This window comes from Thamnophis elegans, chromosome 7, assembly GCF_009769535.1.
Source record: "Thamnophis elegans isolate rThaEle1 chromosome 7, rThaEle1.pri, whole genome shotgun sequence".
Lineage (NCBI taxonomy): Eukaryota > Metazoa > Chordata > Lepidosauria > Squamata > Colubridae > Thamnophis > Thamnophis elegans.
Genome location: NC_045547.1, coordinates 61,243,562 through 61,263,977, shown reverse-complemented (window position 1 = coordinate 61,263,977; position 20,416 = coordinate 61,243,562). Strand labels below are relative to the sequence as shown.

At 40.1% G+C, this 20,416-nt stretch overlaps 1 protein-coding gene across 9 annotated transcripts in view; it reads left to right on the top strand.

The window, feature by feature from the left end:
* CADPS2 (calcium dependent secretion activator 2) overlaps positions 1-20,416 on the top strand; it is a 387,307-nt gene that overhangs the window by 294,394 nt on the left and 72,497 nt on the right. For 8 of the 9 annotated variants that reach the window (XM_032220714.1, XM_032220712.1, XM_032220710.1 and 5 more), the window contains one exon: positions 13,195-13,336. In XM_032220714.1, coding sequence (XP_032076605.1) covers positions 13,195-13,336 — 142 coding nt within the window. Of the gene's footprint in view, positions 1-13,194; positions 13,337-13,469; positions 13,590-20,416 lie in introns of all 9 variants that reach the window. The other variant, XM_032220716.1, reaches the window with a different exon arrangement.

The window sequence follows — 20,416 nt, the reverse complement described above, 5'->3', positions numbered from 1 at the left end:
AGTTCTAGGCTGCATAAACGGAGGGATAGAATCAAGATCAAGTGAAATGTTAATACCACTTAGCAGTTAGCAGTTAGACTTATATACCGCTTCATAGGGCTTTCAGGCCCTCTCTAAGCGGTTTACAGAGTCAGCAAATTGCCCCCACAGTCTGGGTCCTCATTTCACCCACCTCGGAAGGCTGGAAGGCTGAGTCAACCTTGAGCCGGTGAGATTAGAACTGTTGAACTGCAGATAACAGTCAGCTGTAGTGGCCTTCAGTACTGCACCCTAACCACTGCGCCACCTCGGCTCTTCAACGTTACAATGTCTGGGTCACACTTGGAATACTGCATCCAGTTTTGGTCTCCATGATGTAAAAAAAAATGTGGAGACTCTAAAAAGAATGCAGAGAAGAGCAACAAAAATAATTAGGGGACTGGAGGCTAAAACATATGAAGAATGGCTGCAGGAATTGGGTATGTCTAGTTTAATGAAAAGAAGGACTATGGGAGACATGATAGCTGTGTTCCAATATCTCAGGGGATACCACAAAGAAGAGGGAATCAAACTATTCTGCAAAGCACCTGAGGGAAATGAAGCAATGGGTGGAAACTAATTAAGGAGAGAAACAACTTAAAACTAAGGAGAAATTTCCTGACAGAACAATTAATTAATGGAACAACTTGCCTCCAGAAGTTGTAAATGCTCCAACACTGGGAGTTTTTAAGAAGAGATTAGATAACCATTTGTCTGAAGTGGTGTAGGGTTTCCTGCCTAGGCAGGAGATTGGACTAGAAGACCTTCAAGGTTCCTTCCAACTCTGTTATTTGCTTTGAGATCAGATATCTTTTACTACATACACCATGCCCATTTTTTCCATCTGTAATAAAATTAATAAAGTTCCAGGCAATTCTTTTTAATCTTTTTTTTTCTTTAAAAAACATTAGTTTTGGTATAATTCATGAACATTTATTTCTGCTGATCTATTATTGTAACAAATAAAAGTTGTGCAAAATTTTTATATGAAAAATACAAGGTTATACAAGGGTTATATTTGGTGTTTTGGAAATGTTGCATGTTGGGAAATGAAACTATTCTCACTTCACATAATTGTATACAGTAGGTGTTTGGGCAAGTAGGTGTTTCCTTCTTTTTCATAGATGCCTAAAGAAAACCTTGAATTGGATGGGTTCTCTATCTCATTATTCTCTTCTATTTATTGACCTTGTCCCTGGTACCTAAATAATAGTTTATTAGGTAGCTTCAGAAAACTGATGGGGGTTTTATTTGCCACAAATGCACTCAATAGAAAATATTCATGTAGCAATATATTGTGTAAATCTATACAATGTTAAGAGTGAATATATCCATGATATTTTGTTTGAGCAATAGACAATTATTTTCTTGATTTTGAAGGATTTTTACATCTATAAAGTAGATTTAAAAACATATAAAACGATTTAGAAATTATCCCATAATTATAACGAGAGATGCCACTGTATAGAATTTTACATGTGATTAACGGTCAAGCTTTAAAATGCTAATGTTAAATGTTATCCTAACAAATGTCTAATGAACAAAGTTACTGTTTGGATCACGTGTTGTCTTGTAATAATTATTCCTTCCTACTGGACCATATGGAGTGATTATAAACTTCACACTTTGATGCACATCTGTTTACTTGGTGATAAGTCCATGCAGGAATATCATAATTTGAAGAAAAAAAAACTACATACATTCACTTGCAAATCTTTATGAATCTTAATATTGTTCCTTTGCAAATCTGCATACACAGATTCATTAATCTATTTTATAATTCAGTTTGATGATATTCTATCTGATATAATTAAGAGATTTTTATATTACACAAAAAGTTGGCAACAGTTTTCAATAGCAATCAAGAATTTAATCTCTCCAAATCACTGAACTCATTAGACATACTTATCTCTCTTTCATTAGCTAATGGACAGTGTGATTTAAAATATTTGAAGAAAATATATAGGAAAATCAATGAAATTCTAATATGGTCTTTGATCATGATGATATAACTACAATACGTAGGAGTTAATTCAGTTATATTAAATATAGGAACTATGAGAAAGACTAATGTCTACTATTGCAATAGGGCAGGAGAGCTAATCTAGTCTGTACAGATAGTTCTCAATTTACAACCATTCATTAAATGACTGAAGTTAGAACTGCTGAAAAAAGTGATTTATGAACATTTTCCATAATTGTTGCAGCATCCTTTAGGTGGTGTGACCAAAATTCAGATGTTTGGTAACTGGCATATATTTATGATGGTTGCAGTATCCCGGGGTCATATGATCACCTTTTGTAACAGGCAAAGGGAAAAGGAAAGTTGAATGTATGAATGTATTTAAGAACCATGTTATTAACTTCAAATTGCACTGATACACTTAACAGCTGAAGAAGAAAGGCCTAAAGTGGGGCAAAACTTATTTAACAACTGTCTTGCTTTGCAACAGGCACTTTGGGCTCAATTGTGGTCATTAGTTTATAACTCTTAAATCCCTTTTTGGATAATTTTACTGTTTTGGCTATCAATATAGAGAAATCTATCTACATATAGATTTTTGTATTTTTTGCCATGTATTTGACAGCCGGGAATGTCTACAGAGTAATCTGGCTGCAAGCAGTTGCTAGTTCATTTAATTCATGCTGTCACTCTATCCAGAGTGCACCACGAGGAGCTTTACATTCCATACATTTTAATCATTGGTGAAATTCATTTTTTTAAACTACCGGTTCTGTGGGCCTGGCTTGGTGGGCATTGCAGTGGAAGGATACTGCAAAATCTCCATTCCCACCCCACTCTGGGGACAGCCAGAGGTCGTATTTGCCGGTTCTCTGAACTATTCAAAATTTCCACTACCGGTTCTACAAAACCTGCTGAATTCCACCCCTGATATTAACATATATCTGCTAGTCAATGTACAACTTGCTATATATGCTAAATAAATAAACAAATAAATTCCCATTTGTCGCTACTTTAAAATTCAAACCACCTGGATTGCTAATTTTAATATTTGAACAGCTACATTCTTAAAGATTCTGATTCATACAAACAAAGCATTATTTAACATACTCTGAGATAACCCACTTATTGTCTGCATGTACATTGCTCACAATGTCTTATTTAAGAGATCCATGAGATCATTTTCTGGAAAATAGCCCAGACTCATGCTAACATTGGAAATGTTTAACATTTCCAACTGCCCTGAAGAAAAGTGAATGGGGTTCTTGAAAAAGAGAGAGTAACTTGTGAGCTGGCATAAAGGATTAGATTAAATATAAAGATAGATACCATTTGACTGTGATGTAAAATACAAAAAAACATGTATCACAGGTCTGCAAAAAAAAAAAATTTTCGAGAGCTCTTTTGGTTATTCCACATAATCTTTATGTTTTTTGGTGCGCTGAATCCAAAAATGACCTCCATTTTGTCATAGAACATCACGTTTCCTGACAATTTAGGTAACTATGTTAAATAAGGCAATACCTCAAAATAAATGGAAATAGACTTATAAAATTAAAGTTTTATGACAATATTTTCATGAAAATCCTTTTTTGAACTGAAATGAGCTCACCTACACACACTAAACTCGATTCTTCTTCCTTGTGAGGCTCCTCTTGGTGCATTTTTGCTTGTGAGTAGCATCTTGAATGTCTCTCTGAAGCATCTAACAGTAGTCTGCCATCATTGTAATGCTCCATTTTCCCTGGTATCTCCTTTCCATCTCTTTAATGTCTTGGTAGAATTGTTCACCTTGTTCCTCACTCACAGCTCCCAAATTTTCAGGAAAGTAGTCAAGGTGGGATTGGAGGAAATGCATTTTCAAACTCATCAGGCAACCTAAAGCTTGAAATGCTTTCAGTATTCTTCCGACGATTTTTTTGTAGTGAGGATCTTTGTTATTGCCTAAAAATTTCTGTACAACTTCTTTAAATGCAATCCACCCTTCTTTTTGAGGATCCATCATAGTATTGACAAACTCTTGATCAACTATAAGCCTTCTAATGTCTGATCCAATGAACACATCTTCCTTCAATTTTGCCTTCGACAGGCATGGAAACTTGGTGACCAAGTATTCGAAGCATTCTCCATCTCTTGGAAGTGATTTTACGAATTGCTTCATCAATCCCAATTTTATGTGGAGAGGTGGTAGAACTTTATGGGAAGGTTCTCGGAGGATATTTTTTTCATCAACTGTTAGTACCCTCGGCTGCCAACTCTTCTTGATCCAGTGATTTTGTCAGTCTTGACTGTCCCATTGACATAGAAAACAAGGGTATTTGGTATACCCAGCTTGTTGCCCGAGCAGCATGCACAAGACCTTCAAGTCCCCACACACTTGCCAACCATGGTCTTCATATTTAAGTTTAAGAATAACCAATTCCAAGTTCTCGTAGGTTTCCTTCAAGTATACAGAATGACCTATAGGTATGGAAGCGTAAAAACCATTGTGGAGTAAAACTGCTTTGAGACTTCTTTTTGAAGAATCTATAAAAGGATGCCATTGCACTGAATCATATTGGATTTTAAATTGACCCATCAGACTTTCGACATCGATGCAATAAACCAACTTGTCTTCCTGGGAGAAGTAAGGAACAAACTCCTTTTCATGATGTCTGAACCATGAAGATGACACTCCTGGCAACAATAAATTCCTGCTTTTCAGCCTTGATCCGAGTAACTCAGTGGCATCTTTGGGAAGATTCAAGTCTCTTACCAAATCATTCATCTCCTCCTGAGAAAACAATTTTGGACTTGTATCATCTTCAAAGTCAGAACTTGATTCATCATCTAGTTCAGGTATGACTTCACCTTCATCAGAGCTAGGTATCTCTTCCAAGGTAGCAAGGGGCTTGGGTACTGGTATATCTGTGCCATGGGGGATGGGACGAATTGCTGAGTGAAGATTGGGATATGAAATGGAGTGCTTCCATTTGGAATTAAACCATTTCACATCACATGAACAAAAGTAATAATCATCACTAAGGTTCTTTTGCTCTCGCCATAAAGGAAATATTTTTTTTTACCCTTGAACCAGTTTCGGAGGTACTCAACACACCATTTGCACACTTTATGAGGTGCCCAAACTTTATCTTGATCTCCAATTTTTAGTCCAAAATATGCAAAGCATACTTTTTTCATAAATTCTGCAATATTCTGCTGTTGCTTCAAACTGTATATTCACCACAGATGAAACATAAACTATCTGGCGAATTAATACACTTTCATGGAGCCATAACATAAAGGTTGAAGAATGATGAGCTAACATGATTATGGTTATGGTTAAGTTTATTTATAGGCCGCCCTTTTCCCTGAGGGGACTCAGGGCGGCTTACAACTTATGTAGGAAGGGGAAACATACAATGACATATAGGACAATACATAATTAAAAGAATAGAGCAACATTCATCATTCGGACGGGGATGGATTATAATCTTTAACCCCAGGCCTGACGGGATAGCCAGGTCTTGAGGGCTGTGCGGAAGGTCTGGAGGGTGGTGAGGGTACGAATCTCAACGGGGAGATCGTTCCAAAGGGTCAGAGCTGCTACTGAAAAGGCTCTCCTCCGCGTAGTTGCCAGTCGACACTGACTGGCAGATGGAACTCGGAGGAGGCCCAATCTGTGCGATCTAATGGGTCGCGAGGAGGTAATTGGCAGGAGGCGGTCTCTCAAGTACCCAGATCCACTACCATGAAGGGCTTTGTAGGTGGTAAGTAGCACCTTGAAGCGCACCCGGAGATCAACAGGTAGCCAGCGCTGCTCGCGGAGGATATGAATTGCGATGAAAAAATGTGAACAGCCTAGAACCAAGAACCTGATGATGATTTGTGCACAAGTGTGGCATGCAGGAGAGAGCAACTCTGTCTCTGTAGACGAAATATCACAGTGCTGGGCATGCCCCCTGCACTGACCGAAGATGCTGCTATCTGCCCTGTGTCTCCCTCCCACTGGATTCTTCAGGAAAAATTAATCCCTTCTACCATTAGAAGCACAGACTTAAAACTTGCTTAGCTTATGTATATATTGCTGACCATCAGATTTACAGTGCTATATTTTTTTTACATAACTCGGACAAACCCTTTAAGGGTTTTTTGGCATTTTATATCTTAAATGCACCTATGTGAATTAATTAATAGTAATTTTGACTTTAAATTTGTTTAAAAACCCATAATATAAAAAAAATACCAAAAATTTTAAAAAATTGATAAATTTGAAGACAATTTTGCATGTTGTGGCAAATCATGACATCTAGGAGTTTTTTCAATATTTTATTTGTTTTCAGCACACCAAAATACATGGAAATTAGATGAAAATAATCAAACAGCTTTTTAGTCGCAGACCTAATCTCTTTTGAATAAAAGCACCCACATCTTTCTACACAACTTGGAAAAAACCATGGCTACTTCAATTATTTGAAGAGAGGCACTTCATGTATGTTCTTTCATATTGAAAAATACCTTTTTGAAAGAATTTTCACAGCAATCCTTATGTTGCTTATGTGAGCAATATTTTAGCTTATTTATATTTAGCTTTTAGCTACCTGTTTTATTCCCTAGAACCACGTCTTAACAGCAACATGTGCCCAGGAGGCTTGATTAAAGCAAATTCCTCCAAGGAAAAAGGTTATCACAGAGCATTTCACAAAATATTCAGGAAGCTCAAGGTACTTTCCAGTAACTATTTATCTCTATGCAAATCTGCCCCTTCTATATTTTAATCCCAACATGAGCGCATTCAAAGTTTTGACATTCTGACACATGTTTCATCACCTACCAGTCCCCATTGCTTAGGTCATAGTAATTCCCTCTGTGCACATTACATCTTTCCAGATAGTTCAAATTGTGATACCTTGAAAGACCTCACTAATGTGTTAGGTCTCTAGAAGGACAATGCGGAATGATAACTGATAACATGGCACGTAGGCCTTCCTGCAGCTACTCCCTTTCCCTGAATCCTAATGTGGAAATTTGACCAAGCAAGCTTCTTGTTATTTGTAGTGACTCTATGGGTTGCCTATCTTAAATCAATAATGTTCTGCATTACCTGTAAAAGCTGTGATCTATTGTTTTTGAAGGAGTTGGGTGTCACAGACTCAAACCTTTGGCCTTTGGAACATAACTTTAATTTATTTTCCAAATGTTAAACATAGTTTTTTGCATCTCTATTGCCTATTTTGTTAACTGGAGGTAAGGACATACATAAGGCATACCTAATACTAATTTCCTCTTACTATTTTCTACCAGTAAATCAACTGTGAAATTCTTCTATTTTGCAAATCTGGAAATATTTTAAGAAGAAATTTTTATTATACTATCAGGAAAACTGTGCGATGGGAAACATTTTTCCCTAGAGTACTCATATAACAAGGCTGTTTTATTAATGTGACCTTTGAAAGACTTAATTCTATGTGATAAACATATATAAGCACACAGAATCCTATCACTATATTAATGATGGTGAGTTAACACTCTAATTAAAGTTGTTGAGTAGAAGGCCAGAGGATAACTCCACTAGTCAAGCTAGAAAAACAAGTAAAGGAGTTGCAGGAGTGAGCTGCATATGTGTGCTGCATATTTTACCTAAGATATGTTTTCTTTGGGTCTTGGTTCAAGAGCTGCTGTGGAACTAATGGAATGGTTAGATTGGGGGAGAGGGAATACCAAAAATGATAGAACACCAACAACAAAAACGATGGGTAGTTGCTTGTGTTTAAGACATGTATAAGAACAACCATCTGTAGTACCTGGAGAAAAGTGATCTGAATCTAATTCAGGTGCCTTGATAAACTTGATTTCTTTGCCAGTGGTACTAATGAACTCAGTCTGAATTACTATGGCTGATTCTGTTCCCCACTTTGCAGCTTAAGTACAAATGCAATTTAACTAGAATTCCATGTTGGTGCTAAAAAGTCATCAGTAGCCTATATATAACACAGTAGCTGCTTTTCATTTCAACCATAATTTCAGTGGAATGAATCATTGATTGCAATCCTAATCTCTTTAATAATAAATCCCCCTGAATACAGTGAATGAATATCAGAGGATTGTAGTACTACAGTTGGGAAACCAATGCATTCTCCTTAATTCCTTCCTTTCTCCTTTCTTCCCTTTATACCAAGAGTTAGTTGTCTGCTCAAGTAACCATGCTACTGCTATGCTAGTTGCTTAAGGTGAAAGTAGCATGTATGGACTCTCGTCTTCCAGGTTGCTGAATTTTCATGCTCAGTGACAATATTTTAAGATATCATATAACTATCTTAGCTGATGTGACCTCTCTACTCCAGAAACCTAGAGATCAGCAAGTTGGGAAAAGCTGATATAAAGGTCTTAGGACAGATCTCTTTGACTGTGTAATATGATTTTGGATCATCAATCCAAAAGTGATTTAATTATGGATAAGAAAGCCAGCCTGTTCTGAATTACCAAAACCTGTCTGGACAATGAGTTTGGTGTATGGTATGGGCCATGATTCTGGAGCAAGGATGGTGGAATGGCTATTGTTATTTGTCAGATTCTGCTGACTTCCAAGAAGATGATTGTACGGATAACTTGAGGTGAGATTTTATCTGAGAAACTGTGTTTTAGGGATCAGATGAGTGTGCTACTCTTATTGCTTCCTGCTGCATAGATATGGCTGAGGTGACAAGAGAGCTCTCCAGTCTTATGATCCTGAGAGATTTCAATTCTGCTTTCTCTGGTCCTGGTTTCACAGACAGCTCAGACGTTCATGGCAGCAGTCCAAAACACACTAGAGGCAGTCCTCACTTAATAATCACAATTCAATCCTTAAGCAGTATAGTGGATAAGTGAAACATCACATGACACACTCACCCCAGATACACACACTTAATGACATCTGTTCCACTGCAGTTGTTAAGCACACTACCTGTGGTTGTTAAGTGCAACATCACATGACCGCAATTTGTGATTTACTACCTGTTTTCCCACTGACTTTGATTGTTGGAAGCTGACTCTGAAGGTTGCAAAATGGTGAACACATGATCACAGTTTCTGTCATTGTAAATGTGGGCTAGATGGGAAGTGTATGAATTGCAATCATGTAACTGTGGGGATGCTACAATGGCTGCAGTTTTGACACTCAGTCATAAATCTACTTTTGCTGTATGTTATATGTTTGAACTGTCACTAAACAAGGCATTTGGTAAGCCAGGCTACCTGTAGATCTATTTTTTTGCCTTAGGGGAATGGTAACATATATTATCGTGATGACAAACATATGGCACACGTGCCAGAAGTGGCATGCAGCGCCCTCTCTGTGGACATGCGAGCCGTCGCCCCAGCTCAGCTCCACCGTGCATGCACATGTGCTTCCTGCCAGCCAGATGGTCTTCAGGTTTCCGCCACGCATGCGGGGGCACATGTGGGGGGCAGACATGTGGGGGCATGCACGCATTGCATTTTGGGGCTGCGTGTGCAAGCTTTGGTCACTCGGTCTGGAAAAGGTTATCCATCATTGATCTATTATTAATTTATATTACCTTCAGTCTCTTTTCATGAAACGATTATTCTCTATTGGCCTTGCAGTTTTCTGTCCTTGCTCCTCACCACAGGGAAGAAGACTTGTTTGAATAGTTCACTCAGGCCTCTACTTGTTCCAGCAGGACTGTGGAGAGAACTTGAGTTAATCCTGAAAGTCTGAAGTGTGGTTCAACCAAAGCCCCAATAACTATTTGGAATGAGCAGTTTGCAGAGGTCTTGGACTGGATCATATCTGTGTGGATTTTCTGTGTTCATAGATTCCAGGAAGCCCCTGATTTATGGAGGAATATATTTATGTAAGCTGCCTTGAGTCAACATAAGCGAGTAGGCAGCAATATAAATTTTCTAAAATGAATAAATAATTCCAGGAGATGAAATTATACAAGAGACATCTATACCACTGCTGGAGAAAGACAAAGGGTAGGACTAGCTAAGCAGAGATTCAGTCCTTTGTTAAGGACTGCCATATGGTGCTAAAAGCAATAAACTGATTATTTTTCTGCTATTATCTCCTATGGCTGTTAGTCTTTGTTTAGAGTGATTCGGTGCTCCTTAAATTGGGAGCCCCTGCAGGAACTCTGGTGGCATTGCATGAAAAGTTTCAAAGGCAGATATCTGTCAGCTGCAGTTATTAGGATTTGATTGGAATTGGATTCTGCTGTTATAAAGAGCCAAGGAGATGATCTTAGAGAAACTATGGAGATATAATAACATAAAAGAGAGGAAAAGAAAAACATAGCTTTTCAAAATTTTGTTCCTAGAGCCTACCTTAATATAGTTCCAATCAAAATTGAATTTATTTTCTGACCTGCCCTGCTTTAAAGAGTAGACAACTATGCAGGTTCTATGGAGAAAGTTAAGGGATAATCTTGCTTGGCTGCCTGGGAGGGATTTAAACTGTTAGTCCTGAGGAAATGGATAGGGTTGTTCAGGCTATGAATGGTGCTGTTCAATAATGGCAAATATCTGTAGCTCTGATGTAGGTTCGTTCTCCCAGCTTGTAGGTTGGTTTTCAAACATTTCATTACCAGGCTAGATAACATCTTCAGCAGAGTTTAGGAGATGTTCTTCTGTTTATAAGGGCTTTAGGTGTGGGTGTGTCCAGTTGAGGGTGTTGTGTTGGGTCAGCTGTGATTCTTGTGATGGGTCTTTTGATAAGGAGATTACATCAGGACAGGGTCATTGGGAGGTGAATTGCTGGTGTGGGGCTCCCAGTGAGCCTGACCCGATGTAATCTTCTTATCACAAGACCCATCATGGCTCACTGATGTTACCCAGCCTGGTAATGAAACATTCAGAACAACCCACAAGTTTGAGAACAAACCTTCACCCTTATAAATTATGCTTCCTGTGTTTTAGATCCACATTTCACCTGTCTGTCAAGGCCTCCTAAGATACAATGTGGTTGAACCCATGCAGCAGTAAATGCTTCTCTGAGAAAATTTGCTTTGAAGGAAGAAGTGGGCTTAACTCTCCTTAAGACACATTTAGTAGATGCAAACACTTGGAGAAATTTCATCAGGTCTCCAACCTTCTTTTCCCTTCCCTTTTTGGGAAAAGCCATGGAGAGGGTGGCAGGCTTACACCTTCAAAGGTCCTGGAGAAAGAGGATTATCTAGAGTTTTTTCACTCAGGCTTCATCCTGGGTGATAATACCAAAAGTGCATTGATAGCAGCAATAGCAGTAGACTTATATACCGCTTCATAGGGCTTTCAGGCCTCTCTAAGCGGTTTACAGAGAGTCAGCATATTGCCCCCAACAATCTGGGTCCTCATTTTACCCACCTCAGAAGGATGGAAGGCTGAGTCAACCCTGAGCCGGTGAGATTTGAACCGCTGAACTGCTGATCTAGCAGTAGCCTGCAGTGCTGCATTTAACCACTGCGCCACCTTGGCTCTTGTGCTTGTGCTCTGATAGGCACAGAACTAAGGTAGTGCTTCTGTTCTGGAATTGCTAGATCTCTCAGACATATTTGATACTATCAATCATGGTATTCTTTTGGACCAGTTCAGGTCCTGGAATGTGTCAGGCAGTATTTTTTGGTGGTTCTCCTCACTCCTCCAGATCTGGTTCCAGTCACAATTGATATCCTGATTCTCTCCCTCTTTTATTTAACATCTACATGGAACCATTGAGGAGGCAGTCTATTGAAACGAAGTTATGTATGGTCAGTAGACTGATGATGTTCAGCTGTAAATTTCTGTCTTGGTTCCATTAAGAGTTCTTTCCCAGTGCCAGGAGGTTCTAGAGGTCTGGATGGGGAAAAACAGGCTTTGACTCAAAGTACAATAACACGATGAGATAACTTGTGAATATTTCATTTTTGACTCAGAATGGACTGTTCTTCCCTCAGATAGTCACTGCATAATGTCCTACTCAGAAAGCAACTGGCAGTGATGGCCCGTAGAGTTTCACACATCTTCATCTTGTTCTCCAATTGTACTTCTTAGAATGGGAAGTTCTATTCCCAATTACTCTTGCCTTAGCCACTTCCCAGTTGGGTTTGCAATAAGCTGCCCATGAAGAGCATTTGAAAGCCTTAACTGGTTCATAATATTATGAACCATAGTATGCCCATGTGATACCTCTGTTTCATGGACTACACTGGCTCCAGTAGGTTTATGGGTACAATTCAAGGTGCTAGTGGTTACTATAAAACTCCACAAGGCCAGATTATTTATGGAATCACTGTTCCCCAATTATACCTGCCTTTCACACCAGATTTGACATGGTGGGTGTAGAAAGTTCCTTCTCTAAAATAAAGGGACCCACAAAGTTGCAGCATCTGCTCTATGGAACAGCATTCTTCAAGATGCAGACTTAGCATTCTTAAAAGCTTTGAATACAAGACTTTTTTTCAATCGTTGAGGTCATCTTAGTAGAACCCAACATATATGGCTTCATTTGAATTTTAGTTTCCAGGGATTATGACGATGTTGTAATATTATTTTATTATTTATTGGATTTTTTTGCATGTACCCACAGTCACAAGATTTTGATGGGATGCTATATAAATTTAATAAATAAATAACTACTTCTTTTTTTTTTAAAGTCATTTTCTATAGCTGTTTTTCCTCTCTTCAGTTTTTCCCCTGATCTTGTAATATATTTGTGTTTCTTTACTTACCCATATAGCTATATGAAAATAATATATTAAGATTAATATATTATTATATTAATAATATATTAATAATTAAGTACTTACATCTGAATTTCCTTTGTCTGCACAAATGTTCTAGGTAGAAACATAAAGTATAATATTTAAATATTTGCATCTCACTTCAAAACTATCTTCAAATTCCAAATTAATGTTCCATTTTTAAATTTGTTTTTGAATTGGATTACATTTCATCTCCAGATAGTTTTATGTTTTGGAGGGGGTTTTTTAAGGACTTTTTTATTTTGAAAACATAGTTTATTACTGTCATTGATCTACAGATGTATAATCCTACTCATGTTTACAGCAAGGTTTTGTTGAAATGAATTTGTTTTTTCTCAGCTGTGCATAGATATGCATTCTTCAAGAAGTGCTTAGCCATTAAATCCAGTTTTGATTATGTTTAGTTTACCCATGACAGTTTTTACGAAACATTACCTTTTTTTATCTTAAGCCTGTATAAATGTGAAAGAAGTAATCACAACTATTTGCACTGTTTTTGTTTTGTTTTTCAAGCACTTTTGTGCAATGGAAAGTTTCACAAGCATTTGCAGGAGCTTTTTGTTCCCTTGGTCATCCGCTACATTGATCTCATGGAATCATCCATTGCCCAGTCCCTTCACAGAGGTCTTGAACAGGAATCATGGCAGCCTGTCAAGTAAGTGTTTCTAGAAAGCCTACACCAACTGTACCTATAATATCTTTATTCTCACTTTGGTTTGCTATTCTCCTCAACGTTAGTTTTTATATATTATTTTTATGGTCTCCATGCACTGTTTATTTCTTCACAGGACCATCACCAACAGTCTTCCCAATGTAGCTCTTCCAAAAGTTCCAAGTTTGCCTCTTAATCTTCCACAGATACCTAGTTTTTCTACACCAACATGGATGGCTTCTTTATATGACTCCACGTGTGTATTCTTGACTGAACTTTGAGTGTCTGTATATGTCTCAGCTCTGCATGGCCTTGCTAGTGTCATGTTGTACAGCTGCATTTGGACCGCATGGTGTTTGTGATCAGTGGATTGGAAATTAGAGTTTTTTTGGTTGACAGCCAAGCATGGAATGTCGTTGGATTGTGCTTTTTGGTGTATAAGATCTCAGTAGGATATTACTTAAAATTAACTAGGCAAAGGTTTGTTGTGATACACTTAGCAGTCATCCCCTTAATTACATAATTGCTCTTATTTAGTTAATAAGCAGTGTGGAAGCACTTTAAATTATTGTACTCAAGTATGTTTTTTTTTAATGTCAATAGCTCTTTGTGTTTTGGCGTGTTGTTACTAATCCACTGCATGTGCCAAATAATTTCAGTAGCTATTGGTTGTATTATTTTTATAAGACTTTTATAGTCTTCTTTTATTAAGGCACTTCCAGCATTAATAGAGTTCAATTCCCAACTAATTATACTGCAGCCAACTGAGATTCCATCTTTTTTTTTTTAACAAAACAGAATCAGATAGCTTTCTGTGTTTTCAAAGAGCAACTTTATGATTACTGTATACATTACGATTATGTTAGATTAGGAAAATGCATTCAGTAAACTGAACAAAATTAGCAATATGTGAAGAGAAACTGTTGGTATCACCACAGACTTCCAAACTTGTACTAGTCAAAGGGCATTGTCCAATTTTTATAATGTTTCTTTTCCTCACTAATTTCTTTGTGAGAGAATATGAAATGGTGGAAAATAAGGGATGACTATTTAAAAGGTTAAAAAAAAAGATCTCAAAGTTTACACAGTTGTATGATTCAAACAAGGCAATTCCAACATAAAAACTTTTCCTGGATGCATCCAGAAGCATTGTACTCACTAAGATCTATCATTTAAATGTACTGTATCCACCATTTTTTAAAAAAAATCAGTATTTTACATTTACATATAATTACTGGTACCAGTATTTTTTCTGATGTGTATTGTTTCACTCCCTGTAATTGACGATTCTATTGTTTATGTAGCTATAACAAAACCATTCATGCCTAGGAAAGGAAAATTAGAAATTACAGCACTTCCAGTAGTACACAAAATGTCCAAAACAGAATGAACTCATGAAGAGGTCAAGGTTGATGAGAACATTTTGGTGAAGATCACTGTATTTTACGTTTTCTTGCTTTCTTATATTTAACTCAAGACCAGACAAAGCAAGCCTTCATTTATAAGATTACCAATTGTATAAATGAATATTTGAAATAAATAGGTAGGTGGGCTGATTTGGATCAGGATCCTTGAATGTGAAGTAGAGGGACTTTAACCTTTGCCATGTTTCAATTTGATTCAGAAGTGCTATGCTATTTTTCATGGTGATCAAAAATATTTATCAAAGGTCAACCTGGTGAAGTTTAGAAAGTGACTACACCATTGAATAAACAGTTCCATTTTTATTTTCTGAGAATGACTTATGGGATCTATAGTATATTATGTTTAGATGAAGATGACATTAGATATTAACACTCTGCTTTCAAATATTTCTGTTTCCTTTATAATTGTTCTAAGTTTAAAAAGTGAAATAAAAAATAAACTTTTGAATTAAAGATATTAAGCATATTTGCAAAATATAGAACGTAAGAATTGTGTACTTGTATTACTTATGATAATGTAAAGTCTTAAAACCATATTTCCCTATCTATTGAAAACTTGAAGAAAGCAACTGAAATAAAGATTTGGGCAGCATTGAAAGCAGTTGCAATTTTCCTCTAGTAGTTATAGATTTCTCTGACTCCACTGATTCAGATACTAAAGAGTGAATTCTCAGTCTGCAGTTCAAGAGACAACAAAATATCAGCTCCCTGTAAGTAATAGTTATGTCTCAGTCAATCTAGAAGTTGGTTCTGGTTGTTTAATTTTGAGATAGCGTCAGCAGCTAATGAGGATGAGGCACTGGAGGTTGCTATCAAGCAGAGTCAAGACGTAGTCTACAGCACATTTTTGATACTCTTTCCCTTCTTGGAAACAACTTGCCAAAAAAAAAATTGGTGCTCAATCTATATATCATCTTGAACTATCCTCTCAGTATTTCTGTTCCTGGATTCTGTGAATTATGCAGCAGTAAACATAATTACAAAGCAAGCAACTTCTTTTACATTCTTGTATCTTTCTTGAACTCTGATTAAATAGTTAGAATATCTCTGCCTCAAGAGTTACAGCATGCCAATGAAAATTCTCATGCCATGCTTGATATTTGCCTCATTCTAAGACTTTCATAAGACCACAATGAAGCTAATGAAGCCATTCAAAATTGCAAATATGCATTGACTTCTAATATATGGCTTTTATATCCACAGGAAATATTTATTGGAAAGATGAGCCTGAATTCTGAGTACACAAAGGTCAATATGATTTCATAGTTATAGTGCAGATCTTGTGAGATTGCAGCCCTGGTTGGAACATAGCAATTCAAGGATAAAGTTGGATTAAAAAAAAAATAAAACAGAAAAGGAAAACAAGTGTCTATGGAGATGCTCAGTTATCCAGGTCATGGTTGTCCAAAACCAAGAGGCAATTGGACTTTCACTTCTCATTAAAGAAGCTTCTTCAGCTCTGACTGGATGGTGGGGAATGAAAGGATTTCTATTCCTTGCAGACAGAGAGGACAGAGAGGATCCTGGTTTGAAAGAGAGATTAAAGAGGCTATCTATGTCAAAAGTGAACAGCCCTCTCACAACAGAGGGGAGGGATAGACATCATCCCTCTCCTGTCTACAACACAGTTCTTTCAGAAGTTCCAAGAAGGCTCCATAGCCTTTTGCATTACTCAGGGAATCCTGAGGGCACAGATAAATCTTCAAGTGGCTTCAATGACTTTTAAAAGAATGCAAATGACTAGACATCTGCAAGGAATATAAATCCTTCCATTCCCTGTGTTGTATACTAAAAGAAAGTCCTTGCAGTTACGAATGACAGCTCGGTAGCAGCCAGGTGCGTCTTAGCCAATCAGACGCGCCTGTCAGTTGCCGAGCTGTCAAGCGCGAGTCTGCTGGTATATAAAAGGCAGGCTCTTCCAACTGTCAACGGATTCTTCAACTGAGCAGCCGAACATACCAGTCTACCTGGAACTGCTTCGCTGCTTCTTCTCCACAGACTACCAGTCTAATCTTTGTTACAATTGTTTCTACCATGCTCACAGCTGGTCTTCCTTAGATACTTTGTTAATAGTTACTGTTATATTAAATTGGTTACAGCGTTACCGAACCAGAGCCTCTGTCTTCATTCTTAAGTTACAATACTGGCGACGAGGTCTGGGGACCTGTAACCAGAAGAAAATTCAACAGACACTTCTCTTCAAACCAAGTAATTCTTTATTTTTTTTTCCCTTGTAATGGCTGGCATGCCAACTTTTGCCCCTTTTGGGGTGGGAAGTGAGACGTGGGAAGCATTCCTTGAAAGATTTGAATGCTTCCTGATTGCGAATAACCGTCAGGGCTACTCGCAAGCAAGAAAATGTGGTTTTTTCCTAACTGCTTGTGGTCCGGAGATGTTTGCCACCGCAAGGTCTTTTGCCACTCCAAGAGCAGTTTACGACCTCTCCTGGCAGGAGCTAATGGACGGTCTCCAGGCGTATTATGCTCCTACTCCCTCGCAAATTGCAAGACGTTTTGCGTACCGCAGGCGTGTTCAAAAGCCTTCAGAAACAGTTAATCAATTTCTGCAGGCTCTGCGAGTCGCCGCAGCGCAATGCGAGTTTCCTGATTTGGAGGCAAACCTAGCAGAACAGTTTGTCTGTGGCCTGAAAGACATTTTCCTTAGGCGCAGACTTTTAGGTAAGCCTAAAGTCACATTGATATACGCTATAGATGAGGCTCGCGCCGCAGAGTTAGCAGATTCCTCATCAACTGAAATCGAACGCTACCTCGCGCAATTGACAGTTACTGGCGGTTTACCCGCTGCGCAAGCCTCAACCGCTTTGGCACCGCCTCCTCTGCAACAACCATCTTACATCACAAATCTTATCGATGAACTCGCTCCTCTGCCAGACCACTTACGCCAATTACAAGTGGACAGACTTGGGGCACAGCCCCGCCGTCAGCAACCTCGTCCAACTCAAGCCATCAGCCGGCCTCTTGCAAGCTCTTCTACCTGCCTAGGCTGCGGCGGAGCGCATGCCCGAGCTACCTGTCCCTTTAAGGCAGCGGTTTGCCGCCGCTGCGGGAAGAAGGGACACCTAGCCCAAGTCTGCAGAGCCTCCCTGCCTGTTCCTGCTGCATCTATTGAACCACCGCCACCTTATGGTCCTCCACCTCCTCCAAGAAGTTCTCAGCCCCGCAAGCCTACACAGCGACAAGAAGACTGTTTTAACGTCACTCAAGATTCCTTGCCTCTTCCTGACTTCTCAATCAACTCATCCTCAGAGGGTACGGACAAAATCTTTATCACCCCACTGATTGAAGGTCAACCATGCAAAATGGAAGTGGACTCTGGATCCTCCAAATCGCTACTGTCTTGGGACAAATTTTCCCTGTTGTGCCCCCATGTAAAACGCTGCCACCTGTCACCCCCTGATGCCATCCTAAGGGATTATCAGGGATCCAACATTGCCATTCTCGGCTCCTACGACTTAAGGGTTTCCTATGGCAGGCATTGTGCCATTTTACCTGCATTAATTGTCCTAAAGCCCTTACCCTCAATTTTAGGGTTAGAATGGTTTACCCCATTGGGTCTGTCACTACAGGGAATTCATTTCACTGCGGACACGCCTTCTGATGTGGCAGCAGTCTTGTCAGACTACACTGACATATTCGATGGGCAGCTGGGCCAATACAAGGGCAGCCCTATTTCCCTCAACTTGGATCCCCAGGTTGCCCCAATCAGACTGAAGGCCCGCAGGGTGCCTTTTGCCTTAAGGCCTAAGGTTGAAGCCGAGCTCGACAAGCTTGTGGCGCAGGGCATACTGGAGCCCGTCGACCATTCACGATGGGAAACCCCCATTGTCATTCCTGTGAAGGCCGACGGCTCCATTAGGATCTGCGCCGACTATAAGTCGACCATCAACCTTGGCCTTCAGGCAAACCCCTATCCAGTCCCTGTGGTGCAGCACCTGCTCCATTCCTTGGGGCAGGGCTGTATTTTCGCCAAACTGGATATGGCGCAGGCCTACCAGCAGCTTCCTGTGGATGACGATGCGGCGGCTGCCCAAACCATCGTCACCCACCGGGGGGCTTTCCATTGTCGCCGCCTCCAATTCGGCGTATCCATTGCCCCAGGGATTTTCCAGAGCCTCATGGAGCGGCTGCTCCATGGGCGCCCTGGCATGGTACCGTACTTTGATGACGTCCTGATCGCTGCAAACAGCCACTCAGACCTCATCAAAGTATTAAGGAAAGTCCTCAACCGTTTCAGGGGCGCGGGACTCAAATTAAAACGCAGCAAATGTTTCTTTGCTGTGCCTCAAGTGGACTTCCTGGGCTTCACAATTGATGCCCAGGGAATCCACCCTACCCCTTCTAAATTGGCAGCCATCAGGAACGCTCCTGCCCCTACATTGAAGGCGCAGCTACAATCGTTCCTGGGACTTTTAAATTTCTACGCGCCTTTCATTCCCCACAAGGCATCACTAGCCGAGCCGCTACATCGGTTGCTCGACCGATCCGCACCTTGGCAATGGGGCAGCCGCGAAGTGCATGCGTTCGCAGCTGTCAAATCCCTGCTGACGTCAGAGGCAGTCTTAGTGCAGTATAGCGACAAGATGCCCCTGACTCTAGCCTGTGATGCCTCTCCCGTGGGTTTGGGGGCTGTTCTGAGCCACGTCCTGCCCAATGGCTCAGAAGCTCCCATAGCTTTTTACTCCCGGACACTGTCCTCAGCAGAGAGGAACTACAGCCAGATTGACAAGGAGGCTCTGGCTGCAGTGTCAGGAATTAAAAGGTTCCACGATTACTTATATGGGCGGCATTTCACCCTATTCACGGATCATAAGCCACTCCTTGGGCTTCTGGCTGGTGATAAGCCGACCCCTCCTATCCTGTCCCCAAGGATGACCCGCTGGACGGAGTTCTTAGCGGCGTATTCCTACGCCTTACGCTACCGTCCAGGCAAGCAAATAGGGCATGCAGATGCCCTTAGTCGCTGCCCACTTCCGGACAAGGAAGTTAAAGCGGTTCCTTGCCTTTCAGTCCTGGCAATTGCACAGCTGGAGTTGCCTTTGACAGCTACAGACGTGGCTGCTCACTCTCGGTCTGACCCTACATTGTCACAACTATTGAATTGGGTCCTGAGAGGCTGGCCTGCGGGTGCCTTACCTCCGCAGTTCAAACATTTCAAAAACAGACAGTTAGAGCTTTCCATTCATTCAGGCTGTCTGTTGTGGGGCGACCGTGTGGTCATCCCAACGGTCCTCCGACAACAGATCTTGCAACGCCTCCATGAAAGTCATCCTGGAGTCAGCAGAATGAAAGCTCTTGCTCGCAGTTTCGTTTGGTGGCCAGGATTAGATACAGATATCGAAGCCTGGGTCGCCAAATGCGAAACATGTCAGCAGTCCCGACCATCCCCTCCTTCCTCTCCCTCCCGGGAATGGGAGATGCCTCGTGGACCATGGTCAAGAATACATTTAGACTTTGCTGGCCCCTTCCACGGACAGGTCTTCCTCATAGTTGTGGACGCATACTCTCGATGGGTGGAAGTACTGCTCATGCACTCCACCACATCTGAAAGTACTGTGCGAGCTTTGCGACGTTTGTTCGCAACCCATGGGTTGCCGGACACAGTAGTGTCCGACAACGGCCCGCAATTCACGTCCACAACG